Source organism: Oryzias latipes, chromosome 1 (assembly GCF_002234675.1).
Source record: "Oryzias latipes chromosome 1, ASM223467v1".
In the NCBI taxonomy this organism is placed as follows: domain Eukaryota; kingdom Metazoa; phylum Chordata; class Actinopteri; order Beloniformes; family Adrianichthyidae; genus Oryzias; species Oryzias latipes.
In genome coordinates, this window is record NC_019859.2 from 15,721,376 (window position 1) to 15,744,877 (window position 23,502).

Below are 23,502 nucleotides of genomic sequence, written 5' to 3' on the forward strand. Positions count from 1 at the left end.
ATAAGTTTTTAGTTTTCCTCTCAAAACAACAGATTTTGAACATCAATGTGATAATTGAAACAAATGCTCGCAGGCGTTTCGTCCTGATTTTGTTCTAAAATAAATGTAAGACATTTGAAATCAAGGTCCAGTCTGGCTCTTAATATCTTCATAATCGAATCAAGCTAAGCATATTGCAAATGCTTGTGAAAATGTTGCCTTTTTTGCTGACTAGGCATGAATATGTTGTGGGGGCCTGATGATGGGCTTAAGAGCTGTGCCTGAGAGTGACTGGGCAGTCACAGTCGGGAGATTAGGCTGAGGGGCAGCAGCGGAAAACCAAATCCATCTCCATCTCAGAAACATCCTAAAGCAGATTACTGACTTCAGATGGAGAGGAAGAGGGGGGAACAGAGGGAAGGAAAGGGGGAGGAGATGGATGAAGAAAAAGAGGCAGCAATTAACGTAGATGCAATTCTGGCACCGTTCTCTGACTTGATATTTGACCTTTTCTAAAACTCTTGCCAAATATCGCCTGAAAAGCACAGACAGACCATATGGCAGAGTGCTGCTGGAGGCTGAGTGCACAGCAACTCCAAGCCTCCGTATGCTAATGGGAAAATGTAATTACAGTGCAGTATTCCTGTAAGACGAACGTTTCAGGAGGAGTGATTCACGATGTGATGGGGCAAGCTTCATCCGCCGCACAGAAAAACACCCTTTGTGATCAAACAATTAGAGAACAGTTAAGTGGACAGGGCCTAATACGCCTGAAGTAATAGTTATAATGAAGGTAAAAACAGGGGCGAAAAAAACTGAATCTAGAGCTGAAGAAGGCAGTCTGCTCCTCGAGTCACTCATGCCACGGCAAATATCCTTTATCAGCCGCAGCCGACGGCAAAACACCTGCTGAGCAGGTGACGTCACTCACGTCTCAAAACAGACGGCAGTGCAGCGACACACCTCTGCTTATGAGACATGGTGTGAACGTGCTCTTTAAACTGAAAGGAGCCGATTTGGAGAGAAAAAAAGCTTTCAAAGGTGTCTAGGAAATGAAACAAAAAAAACCCCACAGGAGCAGCACTATATATTCTAAAATGTCTCTTAGCCTATTTACTAGGTTCTGGTTTATCTTTTTAAAGCATTATATTGATGTTGAGGGCAATAAACAGTTTCAGTATGAACAGTTTTTCCCCCAGCTCAGACTCATTTTTCTCAGAAATCCCCCTTTTAGCATCTATGAGCAGTGGCAGGGAAACAGAAATTTTAATTGACTTTATATGCTTACCTTTCAATGCCAGAGGAGTGTGTTAAAACAAAGCAAATGTATAAAATGTTTACTTTCATTGCGGCTGAGCTGCTTTTTTGTGCTGTGGTGCTGGTCCTGCCAATCAGCAGCAGCAGCAGCAGCACCACAGATGGAAAGTGTTTGACTTTCAGTATTTTTCACCAAAACCTCCATCTCTTTGTGGTCTTAACAAAATTGAAGGAAACTCTTCTGTGGCTCTGCGAACACTTCTTCTAATGCTACACCTTCTGTGTGGAAGCAGAGTAAATACAAAAACATATGACAGGTAGTGTGCAGATTTGGGTCTCCTGTGTCAGATTAAAACACCCAATCACATATGCTAACCCTCTCCTCAGCGTTTCTGCATGTGAAGATGTCCCACATCCTTCAGCACGAAGAACTACAGCCTAATGGAAGCAGCTCATGCAAGTTTTAATAAATTATAACATACAAGGAAAAAAATACAGTTATGGAAAAAAAAAAGAAATAATCATAATGTAAGAGGTTCTTATGATTAAAAAGAAATATTAAACACCAACTTGAAATCCAGTGACAAACCAGAACCTTAAAATCAAAACTTTTGTCTTGTTGGAGTTTGTGATGGCCTACATTCTTTATATCTTGCATAAATGGCATATCGTTTTATAGCGCCTACCTTGAAGGTCCAAGGTGCTTTACAGTCACTGTCCCATTCACACACATTCACACACTGACATCGGTGCCACTGATGAACACTGGCGCCAGCCTATAGCCATCACTGTGTCTTGCCCAAGGACTATTTGACACAGGAAACGGGGCAGGAACAAAACCTGCAACCAAAACTGCAACCTTTTAATCAGAGGTCAACTGCTCTACCTCCGCACCACGGCCGCCCCATGTGCAAATACTTATTGTAGAAATATTGTTTATCATATTTTGAAGAAATAAAATTTAGTTATTATTTTGAAACTCACAAAATTCAGAATAAAGAAGTTCAAAAAGGCCACAGTGGCGGTATCAAAATTGGCAGACATGTAAATAACATTTTTTTGTGCTGATTCTCAAACATTATCATTATTATTATTCACTCATAGGTTCTGTGTTCACTTTAGCAATGTCTGACTGATGTTTTGCATCTAGTTCTGCTCTTATTAAGAGAAACTAAGTCTGGGGTCTGATCAGTTTGGGACTCAATTCTGCAAAGTTCTCCTTAACTGAATTTGATACATCCAACAGGGGAGGAATAAAAAAAGGGTCTGAGCTTTGGAGCTTAAAAACCAACAATTACATATTTTTATTTCAAATCAACCACAAAAAATGACTAAATCTCACATAAAACATCATTTCATTTCAAATATATCAAAGTTTAAAAGAAGCACTGGTTGTAGTAATACTCTCAGAATATGATTTTTCTTTTTCTCATTTCCCTCCTAAACTGATGGACAGTGATGCCAACACTGTATTTTGGAGGCTGACGCTCTTGGAGAAGAGAATGAGGCATTTTCCCCCTAAATTCCCCTCAGGAAGCTTTAGTGTTTGCTAATATTTCTAGAAAACTATGACACAGGGAGCATTTCACCTGTTACAGAAGAAATCGAGACAGTCTGAGCCGGGAGAGGGCCAAAGGCCGAAGGACGGGAGCATGGAGGTAGGAGGGGAGCAGATGAACAGGACATGCATCTGCTGGCGTACACCTGAGGGATCTGGAGTGGAAATCCCCCACTCTGCAGCCACACGGCAGAGCTCTGAACAGCGAAAAACGTCAGCTAGCACAACGAGAAGCCATGTGGGAGTAACGAAGCGAGGGCTAAGCGAGGCAGCATGCTGCCAGTTCTCTGAAATGTTAAATTGAAATGCAAAGTAGGAGCAAGCCTTCTTGTTTTGATCAGACTTCTCAGCATCTGTGTGGGAGCCCTTAAACTCACATGAGCTATTCCATACGAAAAAGCTTGCATTTTTGCCAAAAATCAACATCACACTTCGATGAGTGTTAGAGAAAACCCACACCTGAAGATAAGGCTTTAATTTTAGACTCAAAATAAAATATCTTTGAAATTTAGACATCTTCAAAGATGGACTTTAACAACAGAGACATTGAACGCCTAAACTCTGAATGTTACATTGTCTTATTGAGAACTTTTATGTGTTCTTGCCAAATTTGAATTCTGACCACTAATCCATCTCTATAGGGCAACACTTCGCCTCCTTTCATAAGTGAACAAAGAAATGTAAATAAATACCTATTATATATCTGATAATAAATGATACTGAATTTAAAGTTTTTAAAAACAGTTTTCTTACGTTTAAAGAAGAAAAACATCCGGTGAGATTCAGAGTTTAAGAGAAATCCTGCCATCACGTTGAAGAGTTGAAAGAAAGATAAGGATGTGTAGGATCTTGTAGTTGTATTATTCATCAATGGCTAATTTCTCTATTGATTGTGACTAGATTTGTACAAAACGTACATAAGGTTAAGCTATGTGACGTGAGAGAAAACAATAAACAGTCTTGAATCATCTTTTTAACATTTTGATAATTTTGTATTTTGTATTTAAATGTGAAATTCAAAGTAAGTTTGGTCAAAATGTATTAAAATTTTTGCTCTTTTCTATGTGGAGAAAATAAAAATCTTAAATAGATTATTTACATTTAATATTGTTTAAATGTTTGCTTGCCAAATATTACCTTCTTGGCAAAACGTTTGGATATCCCTGTCTCAGGAGGTTTGAATATTGTTTCTAATATTTAAAATAAAGGCAGATGGCTAATATGATGTAGAATGAACATTTTAGCCTGTTTTACTTTTTGTCTTTTATCTGATGAAATGTTTTGTTATTTCACAGACAGAAGGTGAATTTCAAAATAAAACTATTAGAAACTGGAATTTGACAAATGATGAAAGAATTTTCCCCTATTTACTACTTCCCATTTAACAGAATATTCATTTGACAGAAATATGTTTATAGGAACAGAAGATACTGATTTGTAACCTGGATTTAAAAAATAAATGTACATATTTATCCTGTTAAGCAACTAACTTAAAACATGGCAAATTTCACCATTTAGAGTTGGTCTCTGCTTCAAGCTCAAAATAAAGCTCAACAGACTTGTTTCATTTGGTAAAGGCTGAGAGCTGCAAGTCAACAAATAGCAAATGAGTTCCTACAAGCTGAAGTTAAAGACTTTATTTTCCTTTAATGTGATTTTAATATATTTAGAAGTATACATTCCCACATAAAGAAAGTATTGAAATAAGTCACAAAAGTATGAAATCATTTAGCCAACATTTGACCCAAATTAATTTTTATGTAGATATTTTGTTAGCCTAGGATTGAAAAAAAAAATGGAAACATCCCGTAAAATAATTTCAGTGGAAAATGAAATTTACTGACGTATAAGACAAAATGCTTCAGGCAAACACTTAAATAAAGAGAAAAGAAAAGAAGAACCCCCCCTTTGTTTAATGAGAGCCTCTTTTCAACTCTGTTCTGTGTCTTTTGAGAAACTGATCACAGCTTACATCCATAGCAGCTTGAAGGATTTCTTTCCGGAATAAATGCCAAAGATAGAATCTTTCCAGAAATGACAACAAATTTTGAACAGCTCAAAGGATTATTAGCTAAAATGAGGACAAAGCAGTAAAAAAGGAGACCTCCTGATGTTCAAGAGGGGCTTTAAATATCCCACCCTTTACCAAAGGACCACAGGCTGACTTCACACCTCTATGACATCTGTAACACACTATTTTCTTGCTAAAAAAAAAAAAAAAGTTGAAAAATCTCTCTTAGCATGGTGTCAGATGCTGGGCTTGAACTATATATGATCTGAGATCTGACCCACCATAAAAAAGGGAAGCTGCACAGAAGGATTTGAGTTGAAGAAGCTCAGATGCTAAAATCACACAGACGCATTTCTTTCAACACAAATTATCCCTTTAAAATGTACTTTTACGTTATTTATTTCTAGGAAGCAAATCTACCAAACAGGCTAGAAAATTGCCAGTAAGACTTTTTTTCTTGTGGCTAAGCCTAAAAAAAAGATTTTTCCAGTAGTTTACGTTTACTGTTAAGATCCTTGAAAAAATGTGAATATCACATTTACATACAAGTTACATTAAAGGAATTTAAATATTTCTGCTCAGAAATCCTAAAAATGACATTCGTATTGTTTGTTTTTGAGGAACTTTCCTATACAGAATTGGAAAAACAGAGTCAGTTTAATTCAGGTTCTCCACATGAGCAAAGTCATTAAATTAGTTCAGAGTTTAGTTTCAGATTTAAATTATAATGTAACATTAAAATAAGGCCAAATAAGCGGAAAATGTGAACACATTTGAACAAACTTAAACTAAACTAAGCTTTGTTTCCTTCAAAAAACATATTTTGAGGCTTAAAGAGGTCAATACATGTTCTGGCCTGTTTCCTTCTTTTCCTTAACTTAAAAAAAGTAACATATTCTTATTTACTGCACAACAACAATGCAAAAAAGACCCGCTCCAATAAAACATGGTGTTTTAACGTGTTCTTGACACACTTTTCTCATGATGGAGGCCATATCTGAAGAAAATTAAGATTAAAAGTGCATTACTTTGTACTTTTTATTTAAGTCGTGAAGCAGGAGAAGATGGAAAAATGCTATTGGAAAAAGCCAATAGCAGTGATGCAGCTGCAACATTCAGCAAGCCGCAAGCTTCCTGCTTTGCTCCATTCTGATGCATCCACTTGCAGACAAATAGATCCATGTACGTCTTTGTATTCCTTGTCCAAGCTGGGAAGTGGCTAAAAAATATATGTCTGGATAGCTGTAATATTGTTAACCCTGTTTGTTGCACCAGTAATGTTAGGTTGGGGTTGTGAGGGGCTGGAAGATAGCGGGAGAGTGTGTAAACAGATCCATAATGGGAAATGGGTCCGGAGTTGCTCAATGCCAACAGCCCTGCCCACAACTCAAGAGGCAAATATCTAATGAACTACTGCTCTTCTAAAAAACGACACAGGTTTTTGATTTTGACTAATCACAATTGAAAGTCCACTGGGAATGTTTTGACAATAGATCAAAAGGTGATGAGTCGGACTTTAAAGTTTGGGCTGTAAATGAACAGAAACGACCAGCTGTAAATGTAAACCTAAATGGGAAAACTAACATGGACACATGCACAAAAGGTCGTTGACCTGCAGTTTCAGCGCTAAATGGGACTTTTAGTCAGTTTTGATGCATAAAACCGTTTTAAAATAAAACGAAAATGGCAAAGGGCCCTCATTTCAGCAGATAGGGGGATTTATTTATTTTTTTTGAGCTGTTAAAACCCCACTTTCTGCAGAAAACTTCCCTCACCAGCTACGGTCTACAAACACATTGTTTTGAACAAAGTTAATTTTGTCCCAAAGATTTTACTTTTGTAACATATTTTAAATGTTTAACCATTTAGCTTGAAGTTACTGTTGTTCATGCAAACATAAAATAAGCACAGAGAGCAGAATGATTGAAGAATTCCCCATCACACTGTGATATCATCTTGTTGCAACGGCCTGCGCTCAACCTGCTCCCCTGATGCAATTACTGAAGTCTTTTCTCTCACACTTTTTCATACGGGCGCTCAGTAATGATGAGATACCTTTTAACTTCTCAGCCAGAGTCCGTATCAATAATTCACTCTCATCTGTTTAAATTTTAAAGCGCCACACATTAGCGTCCTGCCGCACCTGCTCTTTCACGCCGTCCACCCTCGACTACAGTGCATTGCTTTCCCGCCCCTATCTCTCTCTCTCTGTCTGAGCCCGACCTGCGTTGTAATAAATACGAGTTCTCATTCGCCACTGAATCACAGACGTTAAATTAAACAGGGCCAGAGGAGGCGGCGGACCACGTAATGTAAAGGCATCGTCCAGATGCCTCCAATTACGATTTGGCCTTAATTGGCGGCGGTGGCAAATTCAATGAATTCTTTAACAGCAGTGAGCGCTTGTCTCTGCAGAGCTGCGGCCTAAGCAGAGCAGCTACTCAGTGCAAATGGAAGATGACAGAAAATCCACACGGCACAACCGGTCTAGTGGGAGAAAGGGCATGACAGCGACTAAGGGGGCCCAGGCTCTTTAGAAGCTGAGGGTAGCTCGCAGGGAAGTTGTGTATAATTAAGCGGTCTGCATTGTGTTTCAGATGGCAAAATCCCATTGTCTTGACAGGAGCTTACTGTTGACCTTTAGGTTTGAGATGCGAGGCGGCGTACACCCCCCTCGTCCATTTTTCTCTTTTTTTTCCAAACTCCCCCAAACCTCTGCCACCAAATTAATCTGCGATTTTTAAGCCTCCAAGTCAGATATCCGCAGATCTAAAGGCCTTGCGTCCCTCAGGCTTTCCCATCTCCACTTTTTTTATTTATTCTTTACCCCTCTCATATTAGCCCATGGAGATTGACTGAGAGCACTGAGTGTTATCTCCAGGCAGGCAAAGGTTTAGGGGGAGGGGTGAAGGCCACAGATTTGTCTTTATCTATTCTGAGCACACCTAAAACAAATTAGACCTGGCTGCCGTTGCTTATTTGGTTCCCCTACTCTCATTAAGGGGTTGAATCCAGGCTATTTTCCTCAAGGTCCTGCCTCTCTACCATTTGCGTGCCTTGTCTTTCATCGCCATAGCAAAGGTTTCTCGCTCGGCAGCCTAACCACCTTTTCATCTCAGCCATTTCATGTGGTCATATTGACACTGCACAGAGAGCAGAAAAGACAGATCAGCCCTCCCTACACCGAGATGCTGATTTCCTCCACATGACTTGATGCTGGCCTTTGACATTTTTTAATTGAAAGAGAAATCTGCTTGACTGGACTTTGCTTTGCCCTTTTCCTGCTTTCTCTGCTGTTTTTTTCAGAAGCTGATTTTTTGTTTTTTCGTTTTTCCAGTCTTCTGGTTATAAAAAAAACAACGAAAAAAACCAAGTGCGGGTCCAGTCAAATTGTTTCCATCAATTTACTCAATAACCCAGTGAACCGACTCTTGAAGTGATGAGGATGTCATGTTTCTATTGAACTGTATTACAGAGGAGGATGTTGTTTTAGACATCTGTCAGTAGCCATTAGACTCTTAATCTAAAGTCATTCACCATAAATTCCTATAAAAAAATCAAGCATTGAAGAGAATTATTGTGAATTTAACCACTGAGCTGGAAAGTTTTTTCTGTCCCACCCTGATCATCTTTTGATCTATTGTAAAAGTGTTCCCAGTGGTCTTTTAAAAATGAGGTTTTTAGCCAAAATTAAGAAAACCTGCAGTTTTCCAGGATACAGTATCTGCACAGAGGCAGTAGATGATTAGAAATTCACCTCTGAGATACAGCTGGAACTGTTGACGTGGAGAAACCCCGCCGCCATTTCCTATCACCCATGCTCTCCTGCTATTTTACAGTTGTCTCGTTGAAAACCTTTCCATGTTATCTTTGGTCACTTAATACTGTTATTATGTAGTTAATTTCATTTGTACAGAATTGAATTATTATAACGCATCAATTAAAGTTCTGTCTGATGCTTTTCACCTGTTTCAGCTGTGAACTGGCGATTTATAAATAAACTGACTTGTAATGAATTAAGCGTGTTGTTCCTTTGCTTTGTGGGGAATCTTGTTTGACACTCTTCAACCAACTCCCACAGTCCAAAACCGCATCTCATAAGTTAACTGGAGACTCTAAACTGCCCATATGTGGATGTATGGTTGTATTTCTGGCTTTTTATAGACGGCTGAGCTGTGCAGGATGTACATTGGTTCTGGCTGAAGGCAGCTGGCTGAGGCTCCAACCAGCCCCATGACCCTAATGAAGTAGAAGGGCACAAAGAAAATGGATAGATGGAGCCTAATTTGAAGGGTTGTTATAAGGCTTGATGTGCAGTAAAAACCACGCAAACCAAAAAAATCACACCTTTACTGTAGAATCTGCAGGTGTTTCTTTAAGCTTATTTTGTATTTCTATATTTGGAGGGCAAAGAAGTAATGCATACATGCTTTTTTTCAGTTCAGTTGATAGTGATAACATGTAACAAGTGTGGTTAGTGTGGTTAGGTTCATACCTCAAGGTTTTTTTTTTAAATCTGGGAATTAAAGTGAACAAAGTTCCACTTTGATCATGTTATGATGTATTTTATAAGCATGGGCAGAGTATGCTGTTATTAGCCTAAATCAAGACACCTGTGTTGTTTTCTAGGACATAGTTTCTACAGTACTCAAGTGGTTTTATTCCTATGTCACAGATCAAAGATTTCACGTAAGTTTGGATACAAGCTCCTCAAAGGTATTTGACATCAACTGTGGGGTCCCCCAAGGTTCAATTTTAAGCCCACTACTTTTTAATCTATATATGCTGCCACTTGGGGACGTCATCAGGGGCATTTTAGACATTAAGTCATGGATGGCAGAGAGCTTCCTACAGCTAAACCAGGACAAAACAGAGGTTTTAGTGATCGGTTCTGAAGACAAGAAAGAAATTGTTTTATCTAAACTAAAAAATTACAAGAATTCTCAGTGCGTGAGAAACCTGGGTATTTTTTTTGACTCAGAGAAGAATTTTATACCACAAATTAAAAATATACATGTATTTATTAATTTATTTATATTAATTTATTTATTTTTAATTTTTTATTCACACTTACCATTTTATGTGTCTATTAAGGTTTATTTATGTAATTATGTTTTTTGTTCTTGTTTTAAATATATTTTAATTTTATTCCTTTTACATTTTATTAGTAACTCGAGTGTTTTCCTCTGAGGGATCCTCCACATCAGTAACTGACCCTTCTCAGTGAACGGGGTCACTGCAGTGGTTTCTCCCGGGTCTGACTCTTTTGTTCAGATCTGGGGGGTCCTGTGTGTACTCCGTGAACTTGGGTGGGGGGGTCACTGACGTGGACATGTCCCCAAAATATCGTTTCCCCACTTCAGTACAAAGCCAGGTCTCTACGTTCCATCATTTTATCCCTCTTTTTTATCATGGTGTCATGGCGTGTCTGTGTGTGTGTGGGGGGGGGGTTGTCGCCATTGTTTGTCGGGTCATTTTGTCATTAAATTTGGTTATATTTTATGCAAAGGACTTTGAGTGACATGTGTTGTAAAAGTGCTTTATAAATAAAGGTTGATTTGATTTGATGCAGAGTGGCAGTAATTAGAAATCTGCCTCTGAGTTGTGGGTAGGACTGTTGGCATGAAGCAATCCTTACCCCCTTCGCGTCAACCCATAACTGAGAGATCTCAGTTTACATGCTCTCCAGCTATCTTACAGCCCTTCAACCCCAACCTTACAGTAGAGGTGCAGCAAAAATGGTGAGCAATATTAGAGCTATACAGTTTTAAGACGGATGCCAATTCAGATAAGGAAAACAGAGAAGTACATGGATCCATTTGTCTGCATGTGGAAGCATCAGAATAGAGTGGAGCAGGAAGCTCAGCGTATTTTCTATGTAACAACTAAAATCTTTTCCAAAAGGCACCTTTTCTGTGCTTCTGATTCACAACTATTTAAATGAAGAAATACTCAGAAACGCCATTTTTAGCCTAATTTACTTGATATATGTCCTTCATCATCAGGGAAATCCCACGACAACATTTTAAAATATAGAAATACATTTTTTCATATGAGAGGGGCTTTAAAATAACTTTCTCATTAGAACACCTAAAATAAGGCATTAATAGTTCCCAAAAAGAGGAGAAGTTACTGTCAATAAAAAAAATAAGTTCTGTTGACTGATTGGAGATCACTTTACAACAACTCTTTCATCTGTAGATAAATATGTTTCGAAAATGGGATTGTTTGCGTTTTTTTCTCTTTAAATGTGTGTTTGGTCCAAAATCCAACAAGCTATTTGTGTTTGTTTACAACTATGCCTGCATCTGTGAGGAAGAATCAGTATATAGCATAATTTTGATGTCTAAAATACCTATAGATGCCTGATTTTCAATAGTTTTTACAGGCTGACTAACACTATTTTGTAAGGGTTTATTCCATTAAATGATGCTTAAATGAGCCCTGTCTATCCAAGCATCTTTGCAGGACTAAAATTTCATTTAAGGTAAACAGGTGAAGTAAACAGAGAAGACTCATACACCTTGGCCTCATGCGATTATTGCATTTGAATGTTAACAGAGGACCTTTGAGCCATCTGAGCTCGAGCTATGCAGAGGTAACTGCAGGGGAAATGTTAGGTTAGATGAGATTTTGCTGCCAGACTAATCCATCCTGGAGCCCGAGAGCAGCACAGACACTGAGCTGAAGCTGCTGCAGAACAGCACAGTGGTGACACGGGGCAATTCTCTGGGGCCTCGCATTAGCGCGCTAAATTAAAGGGGGTATTAGATTAAATTGGCTCTCCGATTTCAGCCGTGTGAGTAAAATTCTGATTTGCATTTTCCACCTCTGCTTAAGATATAATTAGTTCAGGGTGATTCCCATGTGGAAAACATTGACAGCCAAATCTAAATGGCTGCCAGTAGCTGCTCGTCTCTTCCAAGGCAGGAAACTATGCTCTGCTCATGTTTGTTGTGTGCAGTTGTTTGCAACTGTGTGTTTGCATGAGTAAGGAAAAAAAAAAAATTATAGAACAGATGCTGTTCACATGTGACCTTGTTGGGAGTCTGCATGTCTATGTTACTGTAGCACCAGATTGATGACACCTCTCAATCAAATGAAGTCTCAAATGAAGAAACGGTTCTTATATGTTTCTTTCCTTATGTTATTGAGCAAAAAAAAAAAACTCATAGTCAAATCTTCACACCTTAAAGATGCCTTCAACCTCAAAAACATTCCTGCAGCAGAACATGCACCTGTAATTATAGAAGCTGAGTTAAAAATAGCTATTATTTCTTGAACAGTGGATTTCTTAAGACGTTTATAAAGTAAGCATGGATACTATACAGACTTTGTCATTAATCATTTTTGTAAATAAATGTTTTCCACAAGTGGTTCTAACCATTCATAACAATTAACATGTGTGCTTGGAGCACTATTTGTTACAAGATGTTGGCACATCTACAGTTTATAGCTGGTGTGAGATTCAAAAGACTCAAAAGTCCCTAGATGTTCTTTCTTTGGGGGTATATGAGTCTGCAATCCAGAAAAGCCCAGTTTACTCTGCAAAAGTCACAACAAAACACAAATTCATCTCTTTTTTTGGACATTTTGGTTCGATTATATCAGTCAAATAAGGCATATAGTCAAAATTGCTAGGCTTTTGTTTAAAGTTTAGGAGGAAAAAGTGAGAAAAAAACTGTTGAATAACTTGAGCTTGCAAATTTGTGTTTTGGTCTAAAAATGTCTATTTAGGAATTTGAAATTAAATAGTGGAATTGGTACTGAAGGCGACAATTCCACGAGTAGTCATGGGTAGAAAAATGGCAGCTTCATTCAGCACTGATAAATAGAGACCATCAGAACAGTGAGATTGGACAATATTCCTTTCCCACTAACCTACACAAAAACTACAGCAGGCAGACATGCAAATGCCTCCTTCATTAGTGACACGTGTGATCCACATTGACTCATAAAGTCCAATCTGCCTGCAATATTCAGAATGTAAACAAAACAAGATTCTGGGACCAAAATAAACACCAATAGAAAAGCTCAAACAAAATAATCAGACTGACGTCTTAATCGTAGTTAACAAAAGAATCAAACATTCTCACTACAGTAGATTAGGTAATGCTTTTTAATTAACCCAATTTTACTGCCCGTGTAATCATTTAATTAATGAGCAATTTCTCTGGGCCTCAGGTTGCATTTGTTCGGAACACATCCTCATGTTAGCAGGAGAAAAAGTTCAGAATCTGTACAAGGAAAGAATTTTCACAAGTTAATCGTTTGATTTCACCCTTGATGATCAAATAGCCTTAAAAATGTATCAAGTTTAAACTTTTTGATCTGTAAACTTCTTAATTTTCTTCCCACCTGGGATTTCAGGGTGGAGATTTTTTTGGGTGTGTTTCATTTGAAATAGAAACTTCATCTTTTAAACATGATTCTGTAACGTTTTCGCAATTATGCCCCAACCACGATAAAGAAAAGGTGCTATAAAAGGATTTTATTCCATACTCTAATGTAAATGTGTGAATTAGAGTGGGAATCGGTAGATGTTCCTTGCTGACACCCCCCACCCCCCACAAAAAAAAAGACACACACACACAACTCGCCTTCAGAAATGCCATCAGCAATTCCGCCACTCTCACGATTTCTTGGTGGCCGTAGACTGAGGCTTTGTGGGGTATTGATTCCCCCCATCCAGAGACAGTTTCCATAATTGGTTAAAATGACTGGGTGCAGAGAGAGATGGCTCTCTGCTGAAAACCATTTCCCATCCCTGTTTGGAACAGAGCCAAGCTTGGGGTTGTTCGAATGCGTTCCAGCCCCAGCCTGACTGGCAGCAATTAGGGGTGTCTGAGCCAAGCTCAGCTTGCGCTCCACACAAACACCCCTAATTACTGCCAATTAGGCTAGGCGGGTAGGCAGATTTGAGAAACCGGCGGGATGTTCAGGCATGGGTGGGCATGGAAACAATTTTCAAGGGCTTAGAACGTGACTGGATGAAGAGGTTAATGCTTTGGAGTGCACGGGGATAATAACAAAAGCGGGGGGAGCACAGCCCCTGTTTCTCACCTCCAGCGATGAGCCTGGTTTCTTCTTCAGCTCCTCGCATTTCCTAAACTTGCAGATCTGGTGACCGGTTTTGCGGTTCCGACAACTGCTGCAGACGCCGCAGTTGATTAGCCGCCTGCAGGGTGCACACACCCCACACCTTTTCCTTTTCTTTTTCGCTGGGTTTCCACTGGATGCTGAGGAATTATTCTGTGGGCAGTCTGCCAGATTGGCAATTTGAAACGCACTGTCTGTAACGGCTGCTGAGGCTGCGGGGGAGTGAAGGGCTGTCATGACGATGACCCCGGGAGGTAATGAGATGCCCCCTAAAGCCGGAATAGCGGAAAAAGTTCCAACGCGTTCAGGGAGATTCATTATCTCTGCTTCAGCAGTGCCGCATTTCAGCTTGTTCATGCATTCTCCTGCTAAAGGTCTGCAGTGTTCAGGGGATAAGGTAGAGAGGAAATTATTATTTGCCATTTGCAGCGTCTCTGGCGGTACGCCAGGTTTCCCCGTTCTCTGGGAGTCATTTCTATGCATGGTGGTCCTATTAGGGTTTATTGCTGCTGATTTCCTTCCCCAGAGCATGGCGTTATCACAGTTCCATGGGGACATACCGATTCTGGCACTGGGAAAGATGGGTGTTGTGATACGGGCAATTTTAGCAGTCTGAGGAAATGCCCCATTGGTTTTATAAAAGTTCGCAAAAGACCTGTACCTTTCCATTTCAGCGTTATAATCCAAAAGCTGGCTTAATCCACCATCCTGAAGATTACCCTTTTGCAAGAGAGACACATCTGCATTCTGTCCGTTCTCTATGCAAAGTGCAGTGTTTATGTTGGACATGGCTGAAGAGGACTCGTCAGTGTTTAAAAAGAGGAAAAGGAAGTCAAAGGGGTCTTCGTCAAACTGAAGCTGGCTACCAACAATGGGCTACCATCCTGGTTTCTCTTCTTCTGGGCTGAAAGTGACAAACAACAGGAACAAGAAACAACAGTTACACCTTAAAAAATACAAACAGTTGTCATTCAGAGCAGTTTCTTTGTTTCACTAAAAGTGACATCTGGAAATGGGACTAATAATCTGTGAAAGCTTCACTTAATATTGATAGAAGATCAATTTTAAAGGTGGTTTTTTTTTTAGCTATTATAAAACAGAAAACTCAGTTTTAAGAGTATATATATATATATATATATATATATATTATATATTATATATATATATATATATATATATATATAATGTAAAATTGAAGGAAATTCTTGCTTTAATTCACATTATAACAACTATAGCTGCAAACACAAAAAGTTACCTTATTCCCACAGCACGGACACTTAAAAGAGCTGTCATGTTTTAGACAAATGGAGTGACACTGTTAGACATCTTCAAATGTGCTGAAAACAACTACAGCAACAGAGCGTTAGAGGTGGCCCATCAGTGTAAACAAGACTCTGCTCTTCCTGTTAAGGACACCTGGTATTCATTCATGGCTTCTGTTACAGTGACAGCTCTCAGTGATGGCCACCGGTGAATTTACAACCAGATCATGGACCAGACCAACCACAGTGTCAGCTGCCTCAGGATAGTGTGTGAGTGTGTGTGTTGGAGGGGGGGGGGGGGTGCTCCATTTCCTTTCTGTGTCTCTCCACCAGTCTGTCTGGATTTGGTTTCCATAGATAAAAGCCCATTACACACATCTCTCCCTACTTCCATTACCCATTTCTGGGCTTTTCTCCTAATTGCAGAGGCTGATCTAAAGCTGGAACACGCATGCACGTCTTTTTCTTTGCAGGTAAGCTGCAAAAATGCATGCATGGGACCGAAGTGTGGCATTTGTCAAGTCTTCAGTACAACTAAGTGTACTAAATGGTGTCTTTTTGACCTGAAACGGTCCTAATGTTTCCTCTGAGGCTAACTTAAGTTATCTCCAACAAGTGCAGACTCCACGTTGACACATGACCATATTTCTTCGGAACAAATGCCTTCCACATCTGCAGAGTCAATCCAAAACAACCCGCAGCCGCTCGTAAACAAAACCTCCTTGCCTTAATGATCAGCCCTCCTCAGGGTCATTATTACTTAATCAATTCACCCCTGGAGCGAAATATGCCGCCCAAAGGCAATCAAGTCACGGATATTGATTTTCAGCCTGTAAACAAAGTTTTGAGAGACAGAAATGTTCAATACTTGGAGCTGGAGGAGGACAGAGGTTTGAATAAGGAGGACTGTACATGTTCAGGCATCATACAAAAAAATTAAAAAGAAACAAAAGTATTTGAACGAAAAGGCAATGAAAAATGTGCTGTTATGTTGTCTCCTTCTTGTGATACACGTTCAGATCAAAGGTCATGCACAGATAATCCGGCGCAACAAATAATCCCCATAAAAAATAAAAAATAAATCTGACAGCAGCCTCAAATCCAGGCGGAGAGGTGAGGGTGAAATATAAACCGGGATGGACACAGACACAGGCAGACGGAGCGAGAGGAGGGGGGATAAAGGAGCATCACCTACCAGGTTCCTGTCGAGAGGGGCTCCCAAGATGCTACCAGCCCGCGACCGTGTAACGGCACATTACTGCGAGGCGATGCGTGAGGCTGATAAAACGCAAAGATGCGCGAAGACGCACAGACAAGCTGCCCGAGGAGAGCGCGGCGACCCTGCGCCTGGGTGTGCGCGCGCGCGCGTGTGCGTCTTCGGAGCGCTCAAAACAAAAGAATCATTTCATATCCACTTTCCTGTCACGCTGCCACAAGACCGGAAAGTGCATTAATAAGCCAAAAGGTGTGGAAGGAGGAGGGATAATAAAAAGAAGGGCGCGATCTCAGAGGTGGCGCGCTGTTTCCTCCTCTCCCGATTCCGGCGGCGGTGTATTGTGTCTCTGCTCCGTCCGTGTCTCCTGTCGCTGTGTGTGGCTGATTGGCGCCGAGGTGAGGCAGCGTGGATGTGGACACCTACTGATCATTGGCTGGAAATTACTATAGAAACACTCGGGGAGGTGGGAGGGCTGGGTGGAGCGGGGCGTGCGGCGCCTTCGCAGTGGCCCCTCTCTCAATCTTTGACATTTTCAGCATGTTTGTTTCACACATTTGAAAAGTTGAGGAGGGGTAGTGCTGGTGGACTTAGTGTGTGTGTGTGTGTGTGGGGGGGGGGGGGGTCATTTGCTCCTTTTAATAAGGACTGGGATAAATTTGTCAAATTAATTTGAATGGAGCAGAGCTGTGATTAAGATAAAATGCCCCCGCCGGATCACCCCCCCTCCATCCCTCCCTATCTCCGCCCAACGACAGTCATAATTATCAGACCTCCGGGATTCATCACGTTATAAATCCCGCCTGCCTGCTGGCCACCCGTGCCTTCAGCGCCAGCTGACAACAGGGTCTGCGTGGCACATTTATCCCACTGAGTGCAACCCAGCGCGTTCCTTCATACTGATGCTTACAGGCTTTCAGTTAAATCTTTCTTCCAATCAGTGCCCGGGACTCCCCCCCCCCCCCCCCCCCCCCCACTCAGACTCACACTCGGCATTTATCCAGTGCTCCGGGCTGTACTTTTAAGGGAAATAATGCAGACAGGAACAATCGCACTCTTTTTTTTCTTTTTCTTTGGCTGACTATTTCTTGTTCAACACTTTAAAAGCAAGCGTTGGAATCCCTGAAGTGCCATTTCAGTTTTTTTTAATTTTACAATTCTATTATGCATTGTAACCACTAAAACCTTTGTTAAAATAAAGATAAACACTTAAGAATAGAGGCATTTCGGGCCATAAGTAAAGTATTTGGCAAGGGGTGTGACTTATGCTACACACAGGCGTTCAAGAACGCACTAGGGATTCTTGAACATGCTTTTAGCATATGGCGTTCACACTGGACTGTTGCTACACCATATTGGCGCATGCACTCATAGATGAAAGAGGATACGTCAAAGTGCTGCAAATCTCGTAAATCTTGCTTCCGGTTTGTTCTTTCACAGCTCTAATCTAATCTTGGTGTCATATAATTCTATCTAATTTATCCTCCATGATCAATTTTCCAAAGGTTGGCACTTCCATGTGTCAAAGAGGACGCCACCCGTACGTCACTACCAAATCCGAGTCCCTGATTGGTCACAGTTCAACAGGTTTGACTTTCAACAGGTATTCAATGGCCGCATGCTTTGTACGTAAATGGACTTCAAAACTTTGTGACGTGTGAACGCGAGAGTTTTGAACGCAGAAGCCCGAAACGCGCATTTACTCGTGTTTAGACAAACTTTTCATTGGAAGTAGCTGCTTGAATTTGTGGTTCTACTGCGCTTCAGGGGTGACTTACGAATGATCAAACAAAAAAAAAAGCAACAACCACTAGAGGGCACTGTAGGTGTGCGGATCAGTATTTGCTGACAGCAACACAGAAGAAAAGGTGCAGCTCAGTCCTAAACCAAGCTTGGGGTTGCTTGGAGTTGTGGCTCTGCTCTGCCTTTGCTGGAGCATTCAATGTGATAAAGGTACAGTCTAAGAAGCACACATTCATTCAACCCACCTGCTTGTTCACTTTTGTATACATTTGGGCATAGGTATTGCTTTCAACACCACTGTCTGTGTACCTGTCTGTGTGCATAAGTTAATTTCAGTCGTTGTGCCCTGTGAAATAAGTCTACTATGAATGAATATACCTAAAATCTGTAGATAGTTGTGTGCATACTATTTTTCCGTGTGTGTTGATGTGTGTATGTGATAACTAAGTCATGCAACATACTTATGACACTCTTGTGTTATGACTTTGTATTATCGACTGCTCCCCCAATCTCTCTATCTCCCCCCATCTTAACCCCTCACCCCCCATCTCTAGCATCTCTCTCTCTCTCTCTTTTATTTTTTTTCCGTCTGGTCCAACAAGGAATACATTTAAACATAAATATTATAAATACAGCTTATTCTCAAATACAAAAGGGGTTTATACAAGCATGCACTTTGTTTGTCTGAAGATCCATAAACCCCTATTGTAACAGTAAAATCTGTCCAGCACTAGGTCTTCAGCTCTTATCTGCTTGCTTAGCTATTGGACAGGACAGGTAAAAAAATGAAAAAGTCCTACTTTGATTTTCTTTTGAGTTATTGTAAACATGTTCTCGTGGTCTTTTAATTATGATTATGTCGTTTTTAGCCCAAATCAAAAACCTGTATTGTTTTTTAGGATATAGTTTCAACCAAACAGCAGGAATTCATTAGAAATTCACCTCTGATCAGCTGATTTAAATGAATTGTGTAAACGGTTGAAGAGTTACAATAGTCAGAAGGATGTCAACACTGGAGTTAAAGGTCTGGAGTAAAAGGGTTAAAGAAAGGCAGGTGAGGTGTTACACAGATTGTCAACACATCGCCTTCTTTCAAACATAAGATAAATCCATTTTTTATTTCATTCTGACAGCAAAATCTATGCAAACATGCCTCGAAAACCGTTTCAGAACTACAGTTGTGGCCAAAAGTTTTGAAAATTACATAAATATTGGAAATTGAAAAGTTGCTGCTTAAGTTTTCAAAACAGCAATTTGCATACTCCAGAATGTCTTGAGGAGTGATCAGATGAATTGCATAGTCCTTCTCTCCAAAAATAAACATCAGGGACAGATTGATCTTCTGCTAAAAGTATGGCGAATGGACTCCTGAGGACTGGGGCAAAGTCCTTTCCTCTGATGAAGCCTCATTCCGATTATTTGGGGCTTCTGGAAAAAGGTTTGTCCGGAGAAGAAAAGGTGAACGCTACCATCAGTCCTGTGTCATGCCAACAGGAAAGCGTCCTGAGACCATTTGTGTCTAGGGTTGCTTCTTGTCCAAGGGAGTGGGCTCACTAACAATTTTGCCCCAAAACACAGGCATGAATAAAGAATGGTACCTAAACACCCTCCAACAGCAACTTCTTCCAACAATCCAACAACACCTTAGAGACGACCAATACATTTTCCAGCACGATGGAGCACCGTGTCATAAAGCAAAAGTGATAACTATGTGGCTTGGGGACCAAAACGTTGAAAATGAGGGTCCATGGCCTGGAAACTCCCCAGATCTTAATCCCATTGAGAACCTGTGGTCAATCCTCAAGAGGCGGGTGGACAAACAAAAACCCCACTAACTCTGACAAACTCCAAGAAGTGATCATGAAAAGACGGGTTGCAATCAGTCAGGATTTGGCCCAGAAGTGGATTGAGAGCATGCCCAGTGAATTGCAGAGTTCCTGAAAAAGAAGGCCAACACAGAAAATACTGACTCTTTGCATAAATGTCATGTCATTGTCGATAAAAGCCTTTGAAATGTATGAAGTGCTTGTAATTATATTTCAGTACATCACAGAAATAACTGAAATAAAGATCTAAAAGCAGTTTAGCAGCAAACTAATATTTGTGTCATTCTCAAAACTTTTGGCCATGACTGTAAAGTGTTTCAAAAACGTAGTTATGATGGAGTGGGCTGTAGGGGCTCCATTGTGGTGCAGTGGTTAGTGCTCTCGCCTCACAGGGAGAAGGCCCTGGGGTTTACATCCTGTGGGGTTCTTTCTGTGTGGAGTTTGCATGTCCTCCTAGTGCATTCGTGGCTTTTGTGTGGGCACTCCGGCTGCCTCCCACAGTCTAAACCCATGCTTCATAGGGTTACTCCAAATGGTCTTTAGGTGTGAATGTGAGTGTGTGTGGTTCTATGTTTCTGTGGGGCCTTAAGATTATCTGGCGAACTGTCCAGGATGTACCCTGCTTTTGCTAGACAGCAGATAGGGAACTCCAGTAATCTTGTGACCACGTACGGGAATTAAGCGGGTTCAGGAAATGGATGGATAGTTATGATTGTTAGATGGCTTGGATGGATACCTGGAAGTTAGTCATTCCTCCAAAAAATTGAAGTTTTGCTTAAAATTTTAATTCCACTTTTCATTGCATTTCAATTTAGACTTTATTAATAAACGCATTTACTCATTCACCGAGTAGTGGTCAATCTTAGGCTACTTCATTTCATTTGTTTTAACTTTTCCTCTGCTCTTACCAAAACTCTATTGCCATTTTAAAACTATGTTTGAAAGAAAATCAACCACATGAACTGCTTTCCCCTGGAAAAAAAGGTACAAGTGTTGCTTTTATGTCTTAAACTAACACACATTCATTTGCAAAGAGATTTTGTATTTGAACTCCGTATTTTTAGAAACTACACATTTTGAGCTGAATATACATCAACTTACATAATAGCATGTGATTGTAGTTGATGTTCTAACTGAGCTTTTTTTTCTCTATCACCCTTAGCAGCTCTGATGCAGCCTTACTTGTCTTTTGGTCAGCGATTTTGGTACTTCCTGTGGTTAAGTTCAAGTAAAATAAAAAAAATGAATATAAATCCTTGCTGTTAGAAAAAAAAGAACTGTTGACATTTTAAGAAGGTTTAATTTTCAAAGTTTGCCATTTCTTTTGAATAAAAAACAGCATTCACAATGAATAATAAGAAAAATCTGTCATTTACTTATAGGACTTTAGACAATAATCTTCTTTAAATAAATCTAACCACCAGACAGAACTTTGCAACTTAAAAAAAAGCATTAAGAGAAGAGTAATAAATAAAAGAAAATGTTGGTCAATATAAAATGCATAGAACAACAAATACATGAAAGATGAACACCAGTTTGAAAATACAATCATGTGGATGGTGTAAAAAAAGAACAAATGTCTAGGCTTTGAAGGAGAGTTTTGCCACTTTTTTAAAATTAATTTTGACACATTTCTGAACATAAGATTTTTGATCTGTGAAACTTGAAACATGAATTTAAGACTTTTATGAGGTAGTAGTGATATTTTTTGTTAAAATGCTCAAGAATTTAATATTAAATTTCCTTTTTAAACATGCTACAAATCCTTATTTTTTTAAAAAAGTACAATTTGAAATTAAAGCGTGGTGTCTAAAGAAATCCTTTTTTGTCATTTATAGATGCCATGTAGTATGTACAAATGTTAAGATTAGCACCTTTGAAACTGCCAGATAAATCAGAAGTCCGCCAGTCCTGATTGATAAAAATCCAATGAGAAAACATTCAAACAGGTACTCATTTCCAACATCTTCCAGTTATGCCAAGCTCCACTTGCCCCTTGGATCAGTGGTGTATCAAGCTGCAAAAGTAGCGTCCAGGAAGGAAGGAGTACGCTTTCCCATCCCGTAAGGTGGAAAAAATGTTGTCTATTAATTTAAAGACCAGCTTATCAAGCCGTTTTTACAAAGTGAGAGGGCAGAAAAGGTGCTCAAACAGAGAAAATGCAAGGCTCTGTGTTTAGAGGGACAGACAGGATAGGAGAAACCTTGAGAGTGACAGGAGAGAGGCAGAAAAAGTTTGAGCAGGAAGAGGAGCATCAGTGAAACTTAATGCAGATTCTGGTTTTTGAACCAAACATACATCTATCAGTTGTCAGTTTACCTGCCATTCCTAATCTGTACGGAGGCTTTACCCACCAGCTTTCACTCAGCCCACATGGCTTGTTTGTAAAGATGTTGGTCCACACAGAAGCCGGCGATTACGTCCAGAAGCGCCAGCTGCATCTGGCTGTGGAGGACAAAAACTATGGCCTCTGTCATGCAAAATTCTGTCTGCTGGGCAAGTTTAAGCTTGCCAGTTCTCAAATATTTCCAGCCAACCTAAACCCCTCTTTGCCCAGGGATGGAAACAGGAAGAATGATTATTACATGAGCTCTTTGATGTTCCTCCACCAACATGGACATAGGGAGCAGAGCTGTGTCAAAGCATCCACATTTTTTGTTTGTGAAGCCCCTGCGGTTCCTCTGAATGCTCAGCTCACTTCTTCTCAGTTTCTCAGACAAAAATCTTTAGGTGTACAGACCTCAATACAATGTGCAAAACAATTAAGTCCATTTTATAGCCACTCTTTAAAAATAAATATAAGCAATGATCTCTGAATTAATTTTTTAAGTCAGCACAATTACTCGGTGATGTTGATGTCACGTTAGTACTGCAGAGAAACAAACAAGCAGGCAGGAAGACTAAACTATGGCAAATATGGCAGAATGAGGAAAAAAAAACTATCAATGTACTTTCAAACTAGCTCATGCTTGAGTAAACAAACTGACATCCATACTGACATTTCTGAGCCATCCAACATTTTCAATTGAGTTGTGTGACACAAGCCGATAGGCTGCTAAAGGCTACACTTTAATGAATATATTTAGCACTAGCAATAGATAGATGTTCAGAGAAGCAAGAACCTAAACATTACAAACCTGTGAATATTACACTTTGTTGACATTCATTACAAAAAGACTCCAGAACTACAGAATTGTTTAAAGTGTATTGAACACCTCTGAGAATTATCCAGCGTATTGTTTTTGTTTGTTTTTTTTGGAACAAAAGTCGTAAAGCTAAAGAGAGGTTCATTATATTAAATGCAATCCTTTCTGTGGCCACAGGGGATTCTGGGGGATCCCGGCAGATATCCAGACTGACAATGCTAACAAAATCCTACACTGGTGAAAAAACACTGTGCTTAAAAATGTATGTAAAATAATCTCTTTTAGTGATTATTATTCATTTCAACTTCACATGAATAACACTTGGGATGACTGGGAGAAGATATTCTCTATGTACCGGTATCTCAATTAAGAAACTTCAACCAGGTCGTAGTTTGCAACAGGCACAGT

The 23,502-nt window shown here is 39.8% G+C and overlaps 1 protein-coding gene across 1 annotated transcript in view; it reads right to left on the minus strand.

The window, feature by feature from the left end:
• cxxc4 (CXXC finger protein 4) overlaps nucleotides 1–16,902 on the minus strand; it is a 30,296-nt gene extending 13,394 nt beyond the window's left edge. Inside the window, exons 1-2 of the mRNA XM_004065913.4 lie at nucleotides 16,362–16,902; nucleotides 13,869–14,808 (exon numbers count right to left, since the gene is read on the minus strand). Of these exons, the coding sequence (XP_004065961.2) occupies nucleotides 13,869–14,693 (825 nt within the window). The 5' untranslated portion in view covers nucleotides 14,694–14,808; nucleotides 16,362–16,902. The remainder of the gene's footprint in view (nucleotides 1–13,868; nucleotides 14,809–16,361) is intronic.
• Between the last annotated feature and the right edge of the window lie 6,600 nt (nucleotides 16,903–23,502).